This window comes from Opisthorchis viverrini (genome assembly GCF_000715545.1).
Source record: "Opisthorchis viverrini unplaced genomic scaffold opera_v5_703, whole genome shotgun sequence".
Classification (NCBI taxonomy): domain Eukaryota; kingdom Metazoa; phylum Platyhelminthes; class Trematoda; order Opisthorchiida; family Opisthorchiidae; genus Opisthorchis; species Opisthorchis viverrini.
In genome coordinates this window covers 10,565-35,630 of record NW_008752375.1, presented here as the reverse complement: position 1 = coordinate 35,630, position 25,066 = coordinate 10,565, and the positions used below count along the sequence as shown (strand labels likewise).

Genomic DNA, 25,066 nt, shown 5'->3' with positions numbered 1-25,066 from the left:
GATAGGGGATACTATTCATAAATTTACTGAACCACTTTCGGCAGCAACTCCGTGAGTATTATTTTTCCGAGAAATCATACTGTCATGCATTATAGTATCTCGAGTATTGTACCAGCTAAAGCCTCAGAGGTGCCATTGTGCGGCATATTCAGCTGAAGAATATCACAAGCGAGATGTTCAGCTAGGATTGAGTTGGGTTTTCGGCTGAGACCAAATAAATATGCAAATGAGTGCATTTTTTGAGCTTAAATGGCTAATGAATCTTTTGCGGCAACATGATGGTTACAAGATGGTCAAGTATTCCTTAAGTATTCTTTGTCGGAAAATGTTTTTGATTTCCTAAGTCCAGTGCTATAAATGGCATTGTGGTGCCTGGAGGTAGTAAGCATGTGGGCTAATGATCTTTCTTCATTTTCTCCCTTTTTCCTCCATTCATCTGCCAGTGTTTTCATTTTGCACCGTTTTACACTAAAGCGCTTTTAGCAGTATGAATGTTGCTATTGGTAGTAAAGCATCCATTTCGACCTGTGATAGGAATACCAGTCAGTGATAGACATGCCACTTCAGCCGGAAACATGAAACATGACCAAGTAGGCAACCTGACTCTCTTATCGAACCTCATTCGTTCGACGAATCTCGTGGTTCCACGGTTGAGACTGGCCTGCCATTGATGATATTTGGGCCTGGACATTTGCAAGGTACATTTGTGCTCAACGTCACGTGGGAGAATTTTATGAGAATGCAGATCAAAGCAAAACCTCATTGGATGTTGACTTCTGAGCCTGCGTCCAGTGCTTCTATGCGCAGGAGGCTGACCATCACATTATTACTACATCTTATGTTTTTTCATCAGAGGAGTTTTCCACGTGATTCAGTGTAATAAACAACCGCCACTAGCTTGTGGAAAAATCGCAGTTGATGGAGAATTCAGCCGCGGAAGCATCAATCTGACTCAATATCTCCCAAAGAACACATTGTTATTGGATTAGTTAAGCTTCATCCCCTAGTCGTACCATTGGAAGAAAATTACACTTCCCTACCGAACGCTGATATATTTTTATTAAATTCACAAAAATTGCAAGCCTGAATTTAATTCAGCTTATCCATACTTAAAAATTCAGAACTCTATTGCTGATTTTTCTTCGTTAAGATTCATCTTGTGTGCGTGCCTCATGAATTCCTTGGGAAGATTTCTTGCCTTCCAGCGTTTACAATAGCAGAATAGAAGGCATGTCTGAACTTCAAACTAATCTCATTACCTACATAATATGCAAAATTCTGATCAAGTAGGCGTGACTTCAAATCACCCAACCATAAATGAGTTGCGTCTAGCCATCTCATGGTCCCAAATATCCAATCAAACCAAGGCAAAGTAGCTAACTGTGCACAATTCAGCCAGGCTAAAATCCTCACGCCAGGCGGATAAATGTGTCACACGACTGCCCTTGCTCGCCAAGGTGTTTGTTACGTACCGAATAATGGACCGGTTTGACGGCGTTCAACTGCCTTCAAGTATCACGTTTGATTTACGTGTGTCGTCCTGACATGCAGCTTCATTATTACTAAGGAAAATAGTATTTGGTTGGATCACGAAACACATTTACAGATGTATTTTTGTAATGTACTACTCATAAGGTTGCTGAAAATCCACCTTATGAGTAGTATTTACAAATGTATATGTATCGCGATATTTCAAATGTCGTAGCGACTGAAACATGAGTCGGCCTGGTGCAGCACATTCAGTTGCCTGAGAACATCATAAACGAGAGATTCAGCTGGGCTCCAGGTGAGTCTCTCGAAAGAACCAAATTAGTTTGCAGATGAGTGTATATACGTTTACAGATGCTTCGGTGTATTTCATGAGAGAGATGATGTTCTGATTAGTCATGAGAATCTGTGTGACATTGGACTTTTACCGTCAGTCCGACACTAAATCACCATGGGCCACGGATCAAGTTGATGTGCTTAGGGATATACTACAAAGTAATATTATCGATATCGGTGAAATCAGGCCAAACTTTAAGAAAAATTTGCAGATAAAACGTTTTTGGAGCCTAATACACTCCGTTCCCATGTATTTATTCTAGGAGCAATAAGACTATCGGTAATGCTTAAATGTGACTTCGAACGATAGAGTAAACTGACTTTACCAGATGGACCACTGAGGTCTGCAGGAAACCAACTTCAGCACTGCAGGATAACTATTTACAAATATTTGTTCTCGTTGGAGTAAACGGCTACTTCGGTCCACCTTCATCCAATCAACGAGAAAGTATGCAGAAATTTGCGATCAAACAACTAGCAAACAACCTGCAGTTAGTGCCCATATCGACGGTGGCCCTCACAGTTCTATGGAACAAATATGGGATAGCGTACAGGGGATAATGCAAAAAATGAAATCACCACTTTGCCACTGAAACCAATTTATCCGCTCCTGATTTTTCGGTTATTTTCAAAGGATCTTGCGAAAACATTCAGTTTGCCCACAATCTTCACTAGCTGACATGTGAACAGACGTCCAGTAATTGATCCTCATCAGGTTAACTTGATACGTCTCTATCAGCTTACTTTTCACTGAGCAGCCCACTGTATCCACCGGAGCACAAGGTGATCTTCTAAATGAATGTCCGAACGCGCTCCATTCTCGGCAGTGAAGTCTCTAGACAGACCGATGCCCCAAATTTGGCGATCTTGGTGGATGCGGAACACTAGGTAAAACTGACACTCTCCTTATAGTGACCGAATAGGTCAATCCAATTATACCACTGACAACAAGATCTGGAAACAGGTTGCACACAAAGTATGTAGCATTTTTCTGAAATTTCCTGTTCACAAACCGGTGTTATCTTAACTTACACACATCGGTGGACAGGTTGTGCACCGACGGAGCCAAAGACCCTTAGAAATCCGCGTCCAACTTGTGTCCAGTATGATTCCACAGTAAAATCCCGGCTGTCGTTTGAACGGTACCCATATGATGACGATATATCTGAAAGAATTACTCCGCTCAAATGTCCTTCTTAAATTACGCCTTGAGAAAACTCAATAAAATAATAATCGATCGATAATACACTCGTAAATTTAAAATCCGCAGTCAAAAATATACAGATTTGCCAAAGCAGCCGACCAAGCAATTGGAGTTGGTGCTGGTCAACACAATTGATGACTGTTATCCCGATTCTCATTTAACTATCCTAAATATTTTGTACGCAATGTACATAATTGCTCCTTAGAATGGATGCAATCACGATGCTGTCATGATGATATACAAACTCACTTGTTCCATCATGATTACCAGTATTCCGAATACTTCGTAATAGGAAGGAAGGCTTGAGACAGTTTCAGGAGCCAAAATGCTGTTTTTTTTATTGGGCATGTAATTTGTGACATCTCAAATATAGTTGTAATACCATGGAGCACCGGTTCACAAGTGTACCCTAGGAAAATCTCAAAAAGTGATACATTCTAAGACTCTCAGTCACTGTGCTTGAATGCATCAAGCATTGAAAAAGATTCCGGGACGCTCGGGGACTACGCCTACCTGGGCGAAACCGGTAGTGGGCTTCGAAAGAGTTTTCAGCAAACTTGTGAGTAGTTTCCTTTGTGAAATGACTCCGACAGATTCATGAAGACTCATTCCTCGTAATCTGTCAGCGCTCGTCTATACTTTCTCTACGAGACAGCCTTAGTGATGTCCTGGAAAGCTTACGAAACCGCAAATGCGGAATCAAGTTCATGCTAAATGAACATGAACCGAAAGCTGACTTTGAATGGCAATCAGAAATTTCTGCTGTTAAGTAGGATTTTTTGAACTTGGTGCATTGTTGATGTAAGTTCTACATTGTTAGGTTAGGTAGCTGGCTTGGATGAGGCAATTATTCCAGTTAATAAAAACATCTCATTACTTTTAAACACTTGTTCTTGAGACGCACATCTCAGGAACTATGCATTTGCATTTTTTGAGTGGAGTGAAACAAAAATCCCCTCTTTAGTCATCTTCGGTTAATCCGCCCTGCAATTATTAAAATGTGATACGTAAGCAGTTTGGCTAAGTTTGATTGATCCGAAATTACATATATGCTCACTGAAGTTTTGAAGCATCCACTCATACAGTTGAAGATATTGTCTTACGTTGTAATATTGGTTTCCAGCAGTGGAATGACTATCGACTGCGTTGGGACCCGAGAGACTTTGAAAATGTAACATCCGTCGACTATGCTGGTGAGAGTATCTGGAAACCGGATATCGGTCTGATTAATGGAAGGCACAGTGCCCATTTCGACTTCAGCGCTGCAGAACACTCACGTGTAACCATCCGATCTGATGGCATGATCATGTGGCTTCATGGTGCGGTTCTGGATGTCACATGTCCACTGGATTTTTCAAGGTTCCCATTCGACACTCAAACGTGCTATTTGATAATCACTCCATGGCAGAGTTCCATGAAACAAATTCAACTGCAACCAATGCAACATGGTCCCACGGTGGATAACAATTACCTTCCAAATTCCAATGTGAGTGAATGGAAAATTGAGGAGATACAATTTAGTCTGGAAAGCTATCGAAGTCAATTTAGTGTTGCTTACCAATATATCAAAGTGTCTATTCGAATCAAACGGCAACCCCTTTACTTCGTCATCATGGTCCTTGTGCCGTTCTTCATGCTGTCATGGTTGGCCTGCTTGATATTCACAATTGGAGATACAGGAGATCGCTTGGCTGTAGCCTTGTCTCTAATTCTCAGTATGACCATGTATGTGGTGATTGTCTCCTCAAACGCACCTCGATCGATGCGAACGGTTCCTCTGCTGGGTGAGTCTTGGTCTATTCTTTGTCGGTACACCACATTTTAAGAGAGCCAGACTCTCCACCTCTTGTCATTTTTCTGTCATTTTTTATCCCGAAAGTACTCAGAAGATATAAAGCAAGATGACGTCGACTAATAATGTGCATGGACCTCAGTTTGAACAACACGATTTCTCACGTTATTCAGTGCACAAAAACAGAAATTTGGGTGCAGATTATGAAGGACATTGTTGTGTCGCACAAGTATTCGGTTTTGTACTCATATGAAGCCAGATCTCACACTTACGAATAATCTATCGGATGGTTATGGTATGCTTAACAAGTATTTTGAGTACTTGGACGAGTCAACCACTGGGACAATAGACTATCAAGCTATCTCCTTAATCTTTTCCCTTGCGTAAAATGGTGACTTAGGAAAGGAAATGTGTTAACAGATTGCCTATTTGGCGAGCGTTTTCCTTTCTGTCTCCTGAAATGTGACGAATTTCATTATCGCTTAACTTGCTCTGTATCTCGGGCAGACAGCTCAGTTGTTTAATAATGCTCGTCTGCCAGCCTTTGATAAATATCTCACGCTTCGTGAATAGTATGATCGATTACAAGTTTGATATATCATTTGGGTGAGTAATATCCTAAAAGTAATCTGATTCAGACGAAACATTGGCCCAAAGAGATAAAAAAAACTCGAAGATGTCAGGGAATCGCATATATTAGGAGAAGGCAATTAGAAAATGCTCGATCAACCATAAAGTACGTGAAGGGCGAATACAGTAATTATTGAAAGTTAATCAGCACTATATCAAACCGAATGGCACACGCATTTGATCCGTAGAAATCTCTCGTATTTCCTGCCGATTAATTCTTTGCTGTGTTTTATCAGAAATATGGAAAGATGAAAAGTGCTGCTTTCATAAGTGTCGGCCGTTCAGAGAATCCGGTCCGAAGAATGTTTTACTGCCTTTTACTCAGTATGGTATTGCGGAGCTTTTTAGGGAGAGAATTTAGCAGTGAAATTAGTTTTGTGTGCATGCTCACGGGCCACCCAGTGTCACAACAAGCTGTGACTTATTGCTTCTTTTTTCAGCCATGGTGTATTTCCCCCGTATTGTTAGGACGGAATCTTCCAGTGTTTATGTTTTTATTCCTTTAGGAAATCTCTATCAGAAGGTACAATGTGTAATGGTGAAGCACTTTTAATTAGGACAGCCCTCATAGACCGAATTATTGTTGATACTCTTCACTGGAATGGAGAAGTCACTTCAACGATCTGACTGATAGTAAAACTGCTTTCTGGTTTTGGATGTGATTGTGCTGATTCGCAAATTCAATATGCTTTTCATAAAAAATTAATCTGTTTATGACACCTTTGGCCCTAATGCAGATAAGATTGCAACGCAACATCGTCGTAATATAGTCCAGCTTTTTAACAGAAAAATCTAACATCTGGGTTGTACTGAATAGACAGATGAGTGTGTGCGCTCCTGTCTTTCACATGACACAAGAAGTGTGCTCTGTAATTCTTTGCAAATAGCACAAATTTGAATGCATGATCTTGAGTGGTTTAATATAAAAAATCTTATCCTCTGTGTTTTAAATAAAGTTACTGAGTGTACTTGCTTTTCTACCATTTTCTCATCATCTGATGAGGTTATAGACTCCAAGCCATATCATCTTCACTGAATCAAAGGTGAAGCGTGGTAAACCTGTAAGCTAAGTGGTTCTTTCATCATTTTAGTGGACTGCCTAAGAAATATAAAAACGCGGTGGGGTCCACGTTGCGTTCGCACATTATACAAACAACGTAGGCAACAGCTATACACCTGACGGTGTAATTGCTTTGGAAACCGTTACTGTGAGACATTTTCTGGTATTTAATGGACTCTCCAACTCAGCTGTCAGTTTTCGTTCAGCATCACTACTTGGTGATGGTCACCTTCCAAGATAAACATAGTCTTTGGACGTGCCCTGGACTGTGATCTGCTACATCTTTATGTGGTAAAAATTGTATTCCCACATATTCATGTTGGTGGTAGAAACCATTCATGTGTCAGTCGGTTCCCGTGGAACGCATCGTACCACAGGATCACCATAGCCATCGTCAGAAGTGCTGTGATGGTGAGTGCTAGCTTTTAATCTCCTTGAAAGAATGACCAATAGACCCTTACCAACTTCGATGAATGGAGCAATTGCTCGTGACAACAAACAACGGCAGATGTGTTACAAAGATATTTTTGCTAGTAATGATCTGGTTTCAAATGGGCTGGGACACAGTCAGGATGCTGAAACCTGGGCAAAATAATACTTGAGGTTTATAAACAAGGCCACCGATCTGATAAGGAAGTAGCGGTGGCCAGTCAAAGCCTACTAATGATGGCCAAGTGGTCACCTCTCATCCAGTATCCACCCAGAAGGATTAGAATGCCCTGTCAATTGAGTGAAATTCATAAAGAGTGGGATGGATACCTGCTGATTTGAAATGAGTGACCTTTTTTGGTTGACGATCTCTGTCTACCAACAGAATTAAAGATTCCGGGTCGCACCACAGCCACGCTTGTAGGTTATTCTACCAGATTCTTTGGAAATATTCCACCAACTCAGGGGGACAAAATGCTCCCCGAGCGGCTTTGCCCAGGTTAGGATGAAGGCGATGCGGTTTCAGGTCACGCTTACATACTCTCAAGTTATCCATGCTGCAATCATTAGAACAGTGAATACGATGGTGTACGTCTCGTAATAATGAAGTTATGGGGAGGCACTTCATTTTATCCTCCATCTAGATTAGAATAGGCTGGAGGTCTGTACAGACGCAATGGTGCGCAATATTGTTCTCCGATCAAACGATAGGGTGGAAAGCACATCTTGTTTTTGGGATTGTAATACATAACCGGAATCTCAGTCTTTCTGCCTGTGTACGTAATGGTTCCAGGAAAAAGACTCATTCTTTCTTTACAACAGAAAGAGTATTGCATTTGAAGGCGTTTCTCAGGCAAAGTAGTGTCAGTGGACACGACACAGGAAAACATCAGGTGGTCAATAGTCAACTCAAGTGGATTTCTGCATGTGTGTCTGTACTGTGTGAGTCACTTGCACTAACCGAGCTGGGGGGTGGGGCTCGCAGAAACCGTTTTTTTGCTTATTTATTACTTTAATGTCTGTTGCTGATTATGAGGAGTGAATTCGTTGAAAGTGAAGAGATAAACGCCTCAACCGGATCCTCCTGAACACTTATTTATTGTGTATCCTGCTAACTGTTCTTTTATCTTGGTTTTGCTTCAATCAGTAAAGCTTAACTTGTTTTTTCTAACCGAACGCGGTTGTTTAACATAACCAATTGCTGGCTGGCTAAAATGGCTAAATTCCTAGTTCATCTCAACGACTAAAGTTTTCCTGTCCCATTTAATGTATTTATTAACTTTACCGACACAATCCCCAACTAAATAAACAACTAGGCGAATAATGGACTAGGCAATCGATTACCTGATTAACCGACCGAATAACCAACTAAAGGTGAAACAATTCAAATAACGAACCGACTTTCCGAATCATCATTTTGATAAACAATAAAGAATTGTCAGCGATTGCGGATCTCTCCGAATACCATGATAAGGCTGACGGCGGCAGTGAAAATTTTCGCACAAAAAGCCCTGTGCTTCGGATTTGGAACTTTATTCTTTGTGCGAACTGTAAATACTACTCAAATAGAGACCTGATGATTGCAGTGATTTGGTGGTGATAAAGAAATACTGCCGTTGTCAATTTGTCGAAATATAGGTAGCTCGGGTGTGCAGTTGAATGCGCACTGACGATGTCTCCTCGTCTGGGGACGAAAAGCTTGCAAGCCAATTGCCAAGCTCGGCGAACAGATCAACTGCCATCCGATCAGCCACCAGCAAATACTACCAGTATCATCATCATCAAGGTAAACTGCAATGCAACAGTGCCAAATCCAGGTGCTTTACAGTCATATTAAGCATAAGAATGCCTAGTATTGTGTACGAGGAAAAGAGGATGGAGGTCACCTTTACACGTGACCATATGGTACTAATAAAAGCAACCAGGCAAAAGGAACCCCTCATCTGGAACAACGACAATTCAAATGAATCGAAGCTTAAGACGTCGACCAACGTCATTTGTGAACCCACAATAAAACGACAAATAGAGCAGCCCAATTAAGATGTGACGGTATGTCAGCCACTGAAGCTTCTTACAACTCGTGCCCTGTTGGGTTTATAACGCTTGCATGGCGGAGTTGGCGGACACGTACCGGGATGGTGTGAAGATCCAACAGCACTCAGTCTGGCGGCAGTCACTGACTGATTACTATGTATCCATTTTTAAACTGCTCTCTTTGAAGTTCTGCCTTTACCAAAATTCGCAGTTTATCAGCGTTTAAAACCTAAAACTTTAACAGAATGAACCATGATAGGTGGCTATGTATTCACTTTAGTACCTCTCTTTTTGCGAACTGCGCGAGAATCCATTGCTGTCAAAAAGCTCGGGAATATATACGTGCATATATATGCTTACACTTAAATATATATATGTATATATATACATAAAAACCCACATCCCCACAAACTCATGAGATTCATTCATTTGCTCTGAGTGACTTTCGACAATGATGGCCAACGGTTAAGAAGAATTTTCTGTCGTGTATTATCCTCCCTTTGACTTTGCTGCTACTTACTTTCTATGGCATTAGCATGTAAATACTGTTACCATTGCACCATGCGCAAGAAAACAATGCGATTGACGCATACCACGTATTCATTATAAATTTGTAGGTTTTGTCACCGTTGTCTAGAAGTTTGCTCTCTGTTTTCAGGGATTTTTCTTTTGGATCAACTTGGACTCTTATGCATTGCTACTATAGTGGCCGTGTTAAACAACAAGACCCGTGGTCCACGGACATCTTACAGGCAAACCGGAGAAAATTCTTATGTCAAAAAAGAATGTAGAAACCATTTCTTGTCAGATGTTTCTTTGGAAAATTCAACTATACGAGGGATTCAAAGCAGGGATGACTTTTCTAATTTGCTATATCCAGGCGCTGTCTGTCTTGATCAAAACTCAAATTTATGCAGCCATCACAAGAACACGCTGAAAGGGAGCCAATCTGTCCGGCATCCGCATTCTCAAAAAACAGTTCTGGAACGACGATCAGCGAGACCACTTCGACAAACTTATACAACTCCCCTCCAATGTGAAAACTATGTTACTACACACCCGCGTACGATGACCGAACCCGGGCGCCATTCACCAAGTTTTATAGAAGTCCCGCGATTCAAGCGAATCTGGTTGAATATTTCAGGCCTATTTCAAGCAAGCTCAGGGTTTATTTGCCTCCGCACAGCTGGCTTAATTGATATGTTTGGTATCATAATTTACCTATTATCAACTCTTTTGAATGCTATGTTTTGTCTATATGTGTTACCGTATTACTCTTTTTATCACTAAATGAAGTAAACACTTTTATCATGAGCATTTTTCATGAGTACATTTTTGAAATTCTTCAGGAAATCAGAAAGTGTGAATCATTCGATCGATATCCTAACAGACCTTTGTGACTTACTGATTTGACTCAAACGCACCGCATCAAAAATGGTCTGCCTAATCAGTTGAACGTAACCTTGAAACACAACTAAGTGTGCAAAATTTGAGCCGGTACTGGAGGTTTAAACACATACCACCTCAGGGACCATATGAACCAATGCAGAGCAGGGACGCTATATATCCGATATCCGACAAAAAAACTAGTTGGCTTCAAACTTTTGAGCGAAGGCAACTAACATGTAAAAAAAAGGAATAGCCACCGTTTCTCACGCTCTAACATTTTGTTGGGTCATAATACTTTTCACTTTTCAATCTAATTGTGTTTGGAAATTATACCTCAAGACAAAACGAAAATCACTGTCGGCAAACCAGTCACGTCGCTCAGATGTGAGCGCACTGATCTCTTCATATTTCAAAATTCGGATGCATCCAACATGCGCTGATGGAGTGGTGATAACACGCTCGACTCGCTTGTCAGGCGTCCGAAGTTCAAATCCCGGCATGGCCATTGGATACGCACTACTGAAGAGCTCTAATAAGAGCGAAGCTCGAGTCCAGTGCTTCCTCTCTTTGGTGTCGACACATCAGAATAATTGTACCAGTACAAGAGGATGGCTGTTGAAACAAGGCGATGTGAGAGTGGATTCCGAAATTTCTGTGACCTACAACTAAAATCATTATTTGTCGTTCATAACTCCTCTGATCCAGGGTCGGGTCGCGTAATCCCTCTTGCATTTGGTTGGGAATGCTGCAAGAAATGGTTTCTAATCTATATCAGTGGTGTTATTGTTGTCACTTTCTACCAAATTGCTAGAATGAGTGTCTGGAGGTGTAGGCACTTTGGACTGATTGTAGTATACTAGCACCATGTCCCTTCTCTATCCAACTTTATTTTTTTCTTCACAATAGGGCTTCCAAATAAATCGTAGTTGTATGGCAGTGAAGCGTCAGTGTTGAAAACTGATGTCGTGCTGTGCACGTTGATGGTGATGATTACCTTAAACTCCGGAAGTCGGAAATTCGAAGCTAAGCAAAGTCAATTGTGCGAGTTTGCCACAAATGAACCCCTAATTGTCCCCACAATGCATGCAATTTGAGGACGTACAAAAAATGAAATCTTGGAAGAGTTATATCCTTGACTTCAAGTAAGTCATCGACTGGCCACAATCATCAACAAATTATGATGAGCACATCAGACTATCCCAAAGATCAGTTTAGAATCAAGCAACTCTCCAGTTATCCATCAGATATTCAACTCTACGATAGTTATCACAGCTTACCTAAAGCAAGATATTCCTTCCTTCTTTGGGTTGCATAACAAAATATGATTATCTAAATCTTAGGTTTGAAGTTTCTGATGTTTCAGACTAAACAGAGCTGCATACAATGTCCGCTCAGCTAAACAAATATTCAATTCTCGGTACGTGCAGGATAACAGAATGATGTTTGTGCGTCACCGCTTCTCCATTTCCGAGGAAAGATCCGTGCACAACTATGGTTCATATTGCTTATGACCAAGCCATTCACCGCTGTATCAATAAATCGAGTTGTGTAACTACCTGTACTATTAACTGGAGCTATTGCCCATAAACAGCGACATCTAAAATGACCCCTGTGTTATGACAGTAGATCCTAGTCCACCAGAATCTAACAAGCCATAGTACACACAATGTTAAGGTAGGTTGGCAAATTACATGAGAGCAACGAATTGACGTAATCTAACAAGCCATAGTACACACAATGTTAAGGTAGGTTGGCAAATTACATGAGAGCAACCCAAGAATTGACGTGGCAAACCATATGAAACTTCTATGGATTCGGGAGGCGACACTTCCCCGGACAAGAGCGCGGACAGTCGCATATGCACATGCTCACACACTTGCTTTGGCATTTCGAATTTGACACTGCTCGCAACTTCAGGATCACCCATTTTCATCCAGTTCAGCTCCAAGCTGTTGACTACTGCCACCTGAATGGTCGAGCTGCTAGTTACGCCAGATAACGAACCATGTTTTTATTTACGAGTAATTTGGAAAGCTCCGGACTAGATTCCATTGAATGCAGTACTATAGACATTGAACACTGACTATGAACTTTGCTTGCCAGGCTCTGAGTCTCACCAGTTCATTATCTGTCCGTCCTTTATTTTCTCATCGCACGCGCGATTGGTGTATTATACGTTCATCTGTGATCGTTTTTGTTTACTTTTTAACGTACAACTATCACATACGTTTTGTAACTGCCGTTTTGCTTTCGTAATTATCAGCATGCATCGGAATTATTACATTGACTTTAGGACAGCGAATCAATAACATAACTTTTCAGTCAATGTCTTCACGGCACCTACGACCAAGAGGCTCAAATGTAAATTGACTGAAGACTAGTGGAATAATGCACCAAGTCGGGACTGTAACCAAATCCCAAGGAGATTTATCATAGGCTTTCTGCCCCCCCCCATCCGCATTTACTACCGGATGAACAGCAGAAAACATGTGTCTGTTGACGCCCAACTGAAAATATGATGGAACCAGTGCTTGAAACACCAAATGATGAAATAAGTTATTTCTGGAATGTACCGCTTTACTTGTAATTGAAGAGCTATAAATTAATATATACATGATTTTTCCACGACCTATAGCCTACGTGAAAGCTATGTTTTTAAATCTGTTCCGAAACAAGGCTTACGACTAAAAATGCCGTCCATATCCAGACCTGTTGAAAATGCCAATGGAATTTACTTGCGCAACTTTCACCAGCGTATTCAATTGTTTGAAACAATTAGAGATGCATTCTACAAGACCAAGTGGTCTCCGACTGGCTGCACGAAATGCGACTCTATTTTAGTGATGACTGAGAGTGTAAATTCATTATTGTTGTTCATAACACATGCAATCAATGCGATTTCTCCATTCTACTGATCTCCAGGGGTTGGAAAATCATTCCTTTCCGTCTGCGTCGTAGATTTTGATGGCCTTCATCAGAGAGATCTGTGGGTGTAATTCCTCTAGAGGGTCATTTCTCCAGAGCAGGTAATGTTCTCTAAAACGAGGTAGACACAACCACTTTATTTTACGCCATCATATGCAATGAGGTTCTCACAGCGTCCATACGAACACGCAACAGATGTATATAGGCGCCTTAATGTGATTATCATGAACAAAGCTGGCTGACCTTGTTGCCTATTTTATACATCGTTGTTCATTGTGAAGCTGCAAACTTTACCAGCTTACCTTGGATTTTGTCAAGGCGAACTGACTAAGTTCCGATTATACTGATGAAATAATATACTAAAAGTAATACAGGAAAAAAATGAGTGTATCTCAGCCGTTTTGATAGCATCAGTGCCAAAACGATTCCACATTAGATTCATGATTCAGCTTTTGATTTCTTTTCCATGGTTTCACTGTAGATGAAAAATTACAGGTAGTTCAACCAAGTGGTACGGCGTGCAAACGGACAAACATAGGTTCGGCGGAGTCACCATTTTGACATTCAGTCGATGAGTGAGGACGTATTCATCCCAGCACGTTTAGCTTCACTAAAAAATACTCTGTTGCATCCAAGGCCCCTAATATAAGCTTATTAAAAAGGCTGTCTTAGATATAATAGTATGAAAAGTGGATCCACTATATCTTAATACGGAGCGACGTCGTCCTTTGCAAATCCTGACAAAAGACCGGCCGATATAACCACTAGATCTACAGCATGCCATATAGGTGTTAAGCATGACGCCGCAACTGCTGTTTGTAATATGAAGGATTCAAAACCTGCTCAGTAAGTCACTTATTCGCTACAACGCAAAAAACACAGAGCTAACCAGTTCAACAAAGATGGTCAGTTGCAATTTCGCAAATGTAATAATACTTCAATACTTTTAATATTTTATTAATGTTAATACTTTAAGCGTGAACTACGTAGTTGATTTGTGGTCGCCAAACCAGACAAATTTATTATTCTGTGCATTTGTATAAACCTTTGTTAAGTAATTTGATATTGTCGCATTTGATCTTTCTGATGCCTGTGTGAGCGCCTGTGTAGAACAGTAATATTTTATGTAGAATCTCCGCCCAAGGTCTCAGTTTTTGAAACATATGCTTTTCAATTTTGCTTTTCTACTAAAATGCTCATTAGGCTGCCTCTATTCTGTGCACAAATAGTTGGGTCTACGACAAGGTAACTTACCACCACGAAATATTGAGCTGGCGTTTTCCATGATACGAAATTTTCAAAATTACACTTATTAAACATCACATCTTCAGGGATGTTCTGTTTCCAATTTATTGCTACTGAGGTTGTTGTTGGTGACGCCCTTGACTATCTACTGTAATATTGTATCATGCGTTTGCAAAACCATTATGATCTGCTCACTGTCCTTTTATTTATGAAATGATAGTCTGAGTGATATTCTGAACTTCTTTCTAGACCTGTTGCGGCTAGGAGGCGGAAGGTTTGTCCTTCTAGTCTAAACTAAAAAAACTACCGGTTAGAAGAACCTTGTTCTTCGTAAGCAGGACAGTGCCACTTAGTCTCAATTTAGCAACGGAACAATTGGTTGCCTAAATGGCGTTTATGAGGAACTCGAATTATTGTTATAGGTAGGTGGTGCGCAAAGGCAAACTTGTGTTGTACTAGCCACTGTACATTCGCCACTCTAGCAATCTGGCCGTTCCCAGTAACTTATATTGCAACATTCAATAATGACTTAAACGCTCAGTGGTATGGGTAATAAGCAACAATGAATTTTGAACTAAATTGCTCACTCCTGAGTTTAGTCTTGTGGTTGAGTAAGTAGTTTGTTTTCGGGCTTTATTTTATCAGTAAGGCTGACATTCAGCGGATGTACATTGGAATTTCTCTGTGAATGTTGAAACTGAGTAGTATCTGCACAGCAATAGGCAAAAACAATAGAAAATTTAAGAACCGATTAAAAAGACTCGCTGAAGATCACACGCGTTAGGTTGCAGAAATTCGTGTGTGCATTGTAGAGTACTCTAAATCGTCAGTCCAATGAATGGCGGAAAACGGTGAGTTGTTCCCTTACGATTTAGATACTGCTTGGATGAATGAAGCTACACCGTATACTGCATCTGAGGTAGATAAGGGTAATTGGCATACTATTCCAATGCGTATATCGGACTGGGCACGCAGCGGGATAAGAATCAAAGAAATCTTGGTAGTACTTACGGGATTAGAGGGAACAAAGACAGTGGGAAAAGCCAACTGATTGTCACAGCAGACTAATTACAGGGTGGTGTGGGGCCTCAAATGTCGAAGGCTCAAAAGAGCTGAACCAGGCTCCAGAGAAACTGATGGGTAAATGACGGCGAGCAGCACTATGAATAATTTAGAAACACTAAAGCTCAGACAGAGGATGGCAGGCTGAAACAAGCAGAGCGAGCACCATTGTTAGCGTCAAAATAACAAGAGAAACAGCAGCAATGGTCAGAATCCATCTCCAATACCGGGAACCCACTAATACATTAGCAGTAACAGACCCTCTCAGATATCAGTGCGTGATGACTTTCAGACAGCAAAATCCTTCTCGGTAGAAGCCACTGCCACATCACCATGATGTGGAAGTTTCTCGGTGACGCTGAAGACAGTCAGGAGAGTATAGCTAGCCCTCAAGTGGTCTTAGTTGGAAGCCTCGGACAAGTACAGTGGCTCACACTAAGGTAAACCGCACGCTTTGTGAGACCTGGTTTGATGTGAGAGGACGGGTAATATCCGTGAGATGCAGTTAATGCACTGAAAGCCGGAGAAGAAAACAGTGAGACCGACGTGAAAGTCAATTATTTCTGGCTGGTACAGAATAGGCTGTTAGGTACCGAAAGTTTTATCACCGAGGCATTCCGAATCAGTAATTTAAGGGTCTTATGCTGGTGAAAACAACAGAAGCAAAAATAATGCAAAAACACTTGCTCCTGGTTGACTTCAGTGCACCAAATGTCAAGTAGAAGATGCCCAAAAATGGCCAAGATTCATTGCATTTAGGGTTTCTTTTCCACACCTTAACGAATTAAAATCAAATACTTCAACAGGTTTTTGAAAATACCTCGTTGGTAGAATATCAATAGTGTTTTCGGTAAGACCGGAAGAGAACCAGAATAGAACCCCGTTGAAACTAATCTGAATAATTTCTTAAGAATGAGTGAGTACTCACTAACTTTGACAAAATGCACTGAACGAAAAGTGTGCAATAAATGTGTGGTGCACCAACTCCTAAGAACCGTTATGGGATGTCAAGACGCGTAAGTTACCCCCTTATTTCGTTGACGAGGACGCGAAATCAATACAAGTTCACCGTTGGCTGAAATAATTAACTGCATGTCCCAAAGAAAGAATCCGGGCCATAAATCGAAGAAAAACCATAGTTAGATAGTCGGTTTGTTTGCAGATCACGTGCGCAACAGAGAGCTTGGCTTTTATGCACAAAGATAATTAGAGATTTCAAAATCTGGCCAGAGATGAGGAAGTGCGGGACAAATGTATCTTCAAAAATATGATTTGCATATTAATTGACCGGGCAAACGCCGAACCAAATAAAATGGTTTCTTATATCAAAACTTCCAGTAGACTCCATTTACTCATTGATGACCAATGGCAAAAAGTAAATATGGATTCACATTGGGCTAGGCATGTGCCGAAATCTTTCTTGGACCTGGAGAAACAGTGCTAGATAGAATGGTGGAAGAGAGTGCGAATACGAAGTTAGCTGTTTCGAAGAGGCCCATCCCTCACCCATGAATAGGTAAATAACAGGTTTCAAGGCAAGAATACATGCACTCTCTAGTGATCCGTCATCCAAATCCAGTATTGCTATAGTCAGATTCAGCATTGTTTAACAGGTCAATCTCGACAAATTTGGTAACTCAAGCACGAAAGGAGACATTTACAGAATCGTTCTACAACGGGACGTTGGCTACCTGCTGCTGAGTCCCATTGCGGGGCTACAAAATTTCATAGATAAATGAATCAAAAACCTCCCTCACTCACAAAAATCAACACCAGCCTAATTTTCCCTCAACACTGGTTCACAAACTCTTGATCTCTTGGCAAATAACTTGCTGCTAGCTAAAAGAGACCGAGCCAGAAGGGTTGATGAACGGGGTTCAAAGAGAAAATGAGCGATTTTTCTGGGTTCTGTGGCATCAATTCTGGTACAGGACGGGAGGTGACCACCCCTAGCAGCACACGCAGTCCAAAAAACGATTATATGTGAAGCGGCACACCTACACCTCAGTCGGCTTTTTGAGCACCAAGAGTGTTTGCAAACATCAAAGAATAAGACGAAAAGCATCACGGATGGATACCGTCTCGCTACGAGCAAATATTTACTAGAGTAGCAGAAACACCCTTGCAAAGACGCTACTTCGTCTTGGGACAACCCCAGAGCCAAATACACTTATTCCACCCGAGTGAATACGCTGCAGAATAGATAAAATCAAACACTATAAAGTTTCTGACAACAACTTTATTTCCGACAAAGTTTTGCGCATCGGACACAATTCCAGTGTCCCTGCCTATTTACGCTCTGTATTCGTACATTATGCTTTGTCAATTTCCCTACGGCATAGCAGGAAAATTAACATTTACTTCAGTCTGACAAACGCAATCCGTTTTCCAACTGTCACTCTGCTTCCCTATATCGGCCGCAAACGCAATCCGTTTTCCAACTGTCACTGCTTCCCTTATATCGGCCGATCCCCATGAATTTCGCTTTGGTCAGGTTTTCGTTCCCTTACAGACGTATCCATTCGTTTATGTGAACTCACTGTTGACCGAATGCATTAATTTGAGATTCAACCGGAGGTAATCCAGAAGACGATAATTTGCTCGTTAAGTCTGAGTATAAAAAGCCGTTCAGTATTCGCACAATGGAATTGAATTTTTGAAAGCTATCGCATGTTTCTGATGGACGAAAAAGACAGGCAATTGAATTCAGAGTAAGAGCCCCACCTAGACCTCTCCGGGTCTCAACGATGCTAGGAAAGTGTTTCACCAGACTTCTCCACCCAGAGCTACGATGGCTTCAGTGGACAGCGAAATTCGGTGAGCTTCAAAAATATGAAGGCAGATTAGGGTGATTTTAGGCATAAGCACACATGCAACAAAATGCAACATTATGGCGCAAAAAGTATTATTTCATTTGCAAAGGTTTCGCAACAAAGAGCGTTGTACGGCTAATGGGCCCCGTAACAAATTGTTGAATTTATCATCTTTCAAGTGAGGTAACTTGTTTCAACTTCTTGATGTGCTCCAGAGTATCGCCTCTAAAGTCACTTGCAAAAGCTCCATTTTCTGATATCTCTCGACTCAATTTTGTAGTCGAACTATGCTGAGCTGATCACCTCTAGGCCTCACTGCGATCCATTGCAATATTGATTCCGATAAAATTCGGCTAACCAGATCAAGTCACACAGACGAATACAGTCGACCGCGCAGTGTGCTTTCTAATTCACTCATTAAATTACTTGGTTTTTGGCCCAAAAGCCTCATTTAATCCGGACAGTTGGCAACAGTTTTCTTGTGTAGCAGACGAATCTTCCACATGTCTCTGGGTGTCCGGCCTACGGAGGATTGATATTTCAGCCAACTTAAAGACGCAACAGTGAAAAAAATTTTCTCGTTAATTTGGTTCTGCTAAAGTTTTCTACGGTTCACCTTACACCCCTGAAGACCTTGTTCTATTCCCCCTAAAAGCGACGTCAAGTCTGCCATGACTTTCTTGAATCCCACTGAAGAAATCAGCAAAGCATCCGCTAATAGTGGGGTTAAATATTGATACACATGAAATAGTCTAGAGGCAGATAAACGAACATACTTTTTGCTCCTTTATGCTATTCAAACTCTGAGGTGGTCAGATTAGTGCCCTGTAAGAAAGCGGAAAGTGTGAACACCGACTCGGACTCGTTTTTGTGGCAACCGCGCTGTTATGATTTACCTTCAAGTAATTGAATAGTACACATAGGCAATTTTTTACTTTTCGTTTTGCTTGAGCTGTTCCACTTTCTATCGCCGTCTTTCCAAAAAAAACTGTCAAGCAAGCAATCTGTCCTTTTATGTCCGTCGTTTCCATGGTCAAACCTTATTATTATGTGAGCATATCACTTGATATGGAGCTCGTAGGGATGTAGCCCTAGCACTATGGTACTGGAGGTGCCATGAAATTACCAAGACCTTTCAATTAGCACACTGTTCAAAACCCCGTATATTTTAAGGGCGGTATATCTGGTGCTTATTCTAGTGCTTGTTTTAATCATCTGAGAGTATTTGGCAGAAGGCGGGCTAGGGTTCGTGACTAGCCAGTGCGATAGAGTGATCTTCAAACCTGCTTATCCATGACGCGATATTTTGGTGTAATTCGGTTGAACTATTATTCAAATAAACCTTCATGCCTATCTGGTTCTGAAAACAGGGTTGTCATTGAATGTGACTGTGAAATACCATTGAGTCGCTATAAAGCACGGTGTTCCGGTTGCTAATTACTCTCGCCGTCTAGTAGCAACTATGAACACGACTGCAATAGCTCCAAGTCTGTGGAGTCTGTAGATCGCCTTCTATGGGAAGAGACAACGCCTGGATTGGCATTTTTCGATACATTGTTCAGATGGGGTGCATTTATATTGTCAAGTACGGTTTGTACCTCGTTATCGAAACCACTGAGGAGCGTATTAGGCAGGTAGTGGATCTTTATTGTTGCGTCTGTGCAAACTGTAACACTACAACAAGTGTCTGATTCCCTGATCATACAAACATGGGCGCCACTGTAGAAATCATGGTAACTAACTCTCTTCCGTGAATAGTTGGGAACTCCCTACGGACTATTCTTTGAATTCCTATATCTTGGTTTGATGGTTCATTTCTTTACACGGATATCCAGAGACTGATATGCAGGATCGAGGCCTTGCCCAAGTTTTCCGGTTCGGTTTTGTTCTCGCCGTTCAGCGCCCACTGTTCACCTGAAATACAAGCGAAAATTGGTGTAGCACTTTCCTTTAAGTTTTCCCCGCGGAGAAGTAAGCTTGACAGCGCAAGGATGCGCATAAATAGGATTCTAATAATAGAGGTCAGAAAATATGGCACCCGATATGGGTCCCTCGTACTTAGCTTAGGCTAAGCTGTACATATATAACAGCATGTTAACCACGCAAAACCTTTTTGGACTAATCAACGTTGAACTGGGAATATCAACTTGTGGTAGTGGGTCCGCTTTGGAATGCGTTGCATTATCTCACACAGTACGCTAGTGAGGCATGTTGGCTTGTAGAAACCTGGTGATAGTCGATCACCAGTTTTGTAGCTCGGAGCGACAGGTGCTTCCTTCCAAGCTGAAGAACGGTTGCTTTCTTCAAGTAACAGAGAAACACCAGGTAGAAATGCTTCGCTATAGTGGATGATGTTTTCTTCAGGATTATTTGATAAACCTGTTCTGGCCCCAACGCACAGAGCGGGTTGTTCTTGTGCAAGAGTTGACAGACGTCCTCCACCGTGAAGCGCCAAATGGTTAGAGGCCACGGATATTTACGCCTTGACAAGGATTGGTTTGATGAGGTCACTAGAGCAGAATACTGTGCCGCGTTGCGTTCTCGGTAGTTTCGCGTAAACGCAATAGGCTTATATCTTCGGCGATACATCTTGTACTCATTCAGACCTTGTGTTTTTCCGGGCGAGGTCTGGCATGATGTCTCGTTTTTGTGCGTTCCACTGGCGGTTATTTGACTTACAGCGTTTACACATTTTATAAAACGTCAGCTCATCTTCTGTATCTCCTGTAGTTAAATTTCAGAAAAATGATTGAATCCTCTTTTCCAGAGGATGCCAACTTCTTGATGATACCTTGCGGGCGATCCAACTGTGTGTTGGTCTGTTCTAGATGTACATAGCGTCAGCCTACTGAGCTTCTTGGAAAATGATCCTGCGCATCCGTTCCACTGAAGCTGGCCGCAGTTTAAACTGATTACGAAAGATGCGCGTCATGAGAAATCAGAACTGCGGAAGTTTCGAATTTACAGTTGAGTTCCAGGATCGCCGGCCGCAGATTAAGTAAACGGTCGGCACACAATGGTCACTATGTTTCAGTGAGACGCTAATTAAAACCCGATGCTATGAATACAAGGTCGCAGTTAAAATCTGGGGACATTTCCTTTTTATTTCTGGCATTCCAGGACTATATTTTGTCATCAGTTATATAAGAAGTACTTACAAGAAATGCATCACTTGCCCTAGTGGGTATCAGAAAAAAGTGCCGACGTCTTCTTTTAGTTGAGCCTCTTACAGCAACACCGAAATTCCATCCTCTCTGAATACTGAAGATCGTGGACTACCAAATTTGGAAACTTATACGTGCGAAGCCTAGCACGGATGATGAGTGCACAACAATTTCATCCTCACAACATCTCGTTATTCTAGATGAGACCCCATGTTGTTATTTGGGAACTGAAGTATCAGCACAAAAATTGCTAACCATGAGGCTAAGAAAAATTCTGAAATGGACGAGAGGGCGATGTGATTCAAACTATGTACTTCAAAACGGCCAAAGGCTTGACCGCATCGCTCCGTAGTGTTCAGAATAACTTGAACTCTACTCGAGAGCAGTGGGAAGTCAGGTAACACAAGTGCTGGACAACAAAAAACATGCAACAGTTATTCGCCATTTTCATCACGTTGTTTTTCAGACTAAAATACCAACAATAAATGCCCCTGACAAACTGTCGCTGAAATATCTGTGTAACAAAATCTCTTGTAATCATGGCTAAACAAAGGCCTGTCGTGGTGAAAAAGGAGGTGCCATCTCCATTTGCCTTTCAACGAATCATAGTTGCGGTTCACTGGAATATAAACGGGCAAAACAAACAATTAGATTCCAGCATTTTGACCAGCTCGAATTGTCACGGGCATAAACAGTCGGGTAGCACAAAACTGTCCGTTTAGCTTTATCGTTGGCAGTAACTAAGTCTTATCCTGTGAGCATAAAAATACATCAACACCCGTGCAAACGGCCGTAGCAGATGCACGGACTCTTATGTTTGGAGCTCGGTCAGGAATAGATAAACAGTGTTCCAAAATCTAGACAACTATATGTGGATTCAAATAGATTCAAAAGTTTGCAATCAATGAGAAACTAAAGGACAAGGGTAGCTTGTTCACCAGGGTGTCTAGGAGTCTGCTTACTAAACTTTGCGACAGAAATGGGAGAGCGATGGCGGATCAGTGATAGAGGCGATAGAAGTTTACTTTCATTATCATCATAGACAGCACGACCTCACCCCTCAACAACGATAATTCATTTAGGTCTTATTGTGGGGAAAAGATGAAAGTGAAGGAGAAATGGGCTTAATGCAGCGTGTCAACTCACTGAGTGTCTAACTGATCTATCCACACAATAGTACTTATCAAGCAAAACTGGATGAGAGTTGAGAGATTAAAATGAAGAGGATGAAAGGTGTCAGCAGCTGAATGATTTTTGCCCATCCTCTTCGCTAAATTCAGCAAGTAACTTGGCACGGATGACGTCGCTACGCGACGACCGGTGTGGCATACTAATATATTCTTCTGTAATATTCATGGTCGGCTGAGCTACTGCTACGGAACCCAGTCTTAAACAGGAGGACGGATGTGGACCTCAGATAAGGCCGTTGATTCAAAGGACTGACTTCAAGGCGTGGGGCCATCTAAGTAGTACAAAGCTCAAGGAAGGATCTTACATAACCCCTCCAGTGGAAATCTTCATGGCCAGAAGACTGTGCTTATCTGCCTGGTAGGGAGACAATCTAGATTTTGCATTGTCCTCCGCTGCGACTCAAAGGGTTACTGAGGTACGCAAGCCGTCGCGCTACGACAAGCCTCGGTCTCATTGCTAGAATAGGCAATATATGCGAGTCCAGGATGCATCTCTCGAATGATGTGGGATATCACTATTTATTTCGCATGCAATGTGGGGCCGGAACGTCGCACTTTCCTCACTTGGTGGTAAGTAAGGACCACGAGTTGGACATGCTGCTCGGTTTACAACTGCACATCCCTGATCCGGTATTATTCCCAGGAGTCTGCATTATGAAGAGGTGTTCAAGCTGATAAGCGTCTGGAATTCCGCAAAATGTATGTGTGTACCCAGGTTCACTGCACACGACTGTCCGTCGGCGTGGGTCTGTGAAGGCCAATCCAGAGGAGGGTGCTAGAGCATCGTGCATGTATGCCCAGACGTTTGTGGCACTGGGGCAGCGGTGACGTAACTTCAAAAAACCACCTAACTGGAAACACAAATCATTCACATCAAAGAACTTGCCCTGGGTAGTGTCTAGTATGTTGGAGGCGTTTATGGTGACCACGAAGACATGAAAAACAGTGCAGTCGCAAAAAATGTCAATTAGTATGACCTCAACTCAGTGGCAGCGGGGTCAAAAGCAACGCAAAATCATAGTCTTTACTGCCATACTAGATCTGATTACTCCGTTCCATTTACTCTCTCAGAACAACAGATGAAGCTTCAAAATTAACCGTGCGTCGCGGTTTCACCGTAAGGCAGGAGACCTGGCAGTATCACATTTGTGCACGGTGAGCTTCAAAAACAGGATAATACCTAAATCTGCGCAATAAGTTACGAACGACTGCCAATAACAAATATGGCATGGAGGTACCCAACACTTCACGTTCAGAATATAAGTTAATGCTCCCATGAACCTAATTATGTCTATATCCACCATCAGTGGGTACAGCAGCAGCTATTTGGTGAAGAAACAGCAAGGCCTGATAAGTAAAGAGCCAGGTTCAAGTCCCCAAAATCAGCCATGGGTGTCCTTCCAGACACGCATCTGAACAACTAGTAGTATGATCCCGAAAGGAAAAGCACTAACATTGACTTGCAGCCAGTAATGCAGCGTCTCCAATCAATCACACACAAAAGAACGCACATCCCATCCTGAAATACGAGTCGTATCAACAGTGCCCATCCCTTCATAGCCCTTCGCCTGGTAAAAGCTTGGCCACCTTCCTTGTAAGTGAACACGAAAAATATACAGTTCCTCCGACAAAACGGTGGTTCACACGGTGCTTTACAGAGCATGACCGAACTATCACACATTACAAATTTTTTCATTGAAATCTGGTTGTAGAAACGAACATTGGTTCTCTCGTTGCTTTGTTGTGGATTCGCCAACACCAGCTACACGAGCTATGTTGTCGGGATAGCGTTTACGGATGACCCAAAATAATCTTGGTTGCGCTACGCATGCAGGCCTTGTTGCATAAACAAACGACAAAACAACCCTTACTCCGTAGCTCTTTAACATCCAAAGATATGCTCCTTTGGTGCCGTTAACAAAAACCGCATCAAAGCTGAGATTCGTGCGATGGTTTCATATACCAGGCCCTATAAAGTGACTCTACGTACACGACGCTCCACAACGTTGGGCGCATATACTTAGCATGCAAAAGACGGAAGAACTTTGTGAGCTTACACAGAAACAGCGACAGAAACTTCTCTTCTGGAACGCGGAATACGTTGTCCGTTATTTGAACTCCAGATTTATCAATAAATCCTAGCGTCTATCTAAGTTTTTTGTTTATATAAAGGTAAGATCCGGACGGTTAAGGATCTCACAGGACGATTGCGACTATTAGATTATACGCAGTTCGTAGCCAGTAGTCAATAGGAGCAGACAGACGTGGGGCAGTAGATGATATATTGAAGACTGACAGGAACTGG

The 25,066-nt window shown here is 41.8% G+C and overlaps 2 protein-coding genes across 2 annotated transcripts in view; one reads left to right on the top strand and one right to left on the bottom strand.

Moving 5' to 3' along the window:
• T265_12013 (hypothetical protein) overlaps positions 1–25,066 on the bottom strand; it is a gene marked incomplete at both ends in the record, with an annotated part of 69,661 nt that overhangs the window by 36,053 nt on the left and 8,542 nt on the right. The window contains one exon of the mRNA XM_009178894.1: positions 10,718–10,881. Within this exon, the coding sequence (XP_009177158.1) occupies positions 10,718–10,881 (164 nt within the window). The remainder of the gene's footprint in view (positions 1–10,717; positions 10,882–25,066) is intronic.
• Positions 4,329–4,853, top strand: T265_12012 (hypothetical protein; the record flags this gene model as incomplete). Its single annotated transcript, XM_009178895.1, has 1 exon — positions 4,329–4,853. The coding sequence occupies one exon, from the start codon at positions 4,329–4,331 to the stop codon at positions 4,851–4,853; it is 525 nt and encodes a 174-aa protein (XP_009177159.1).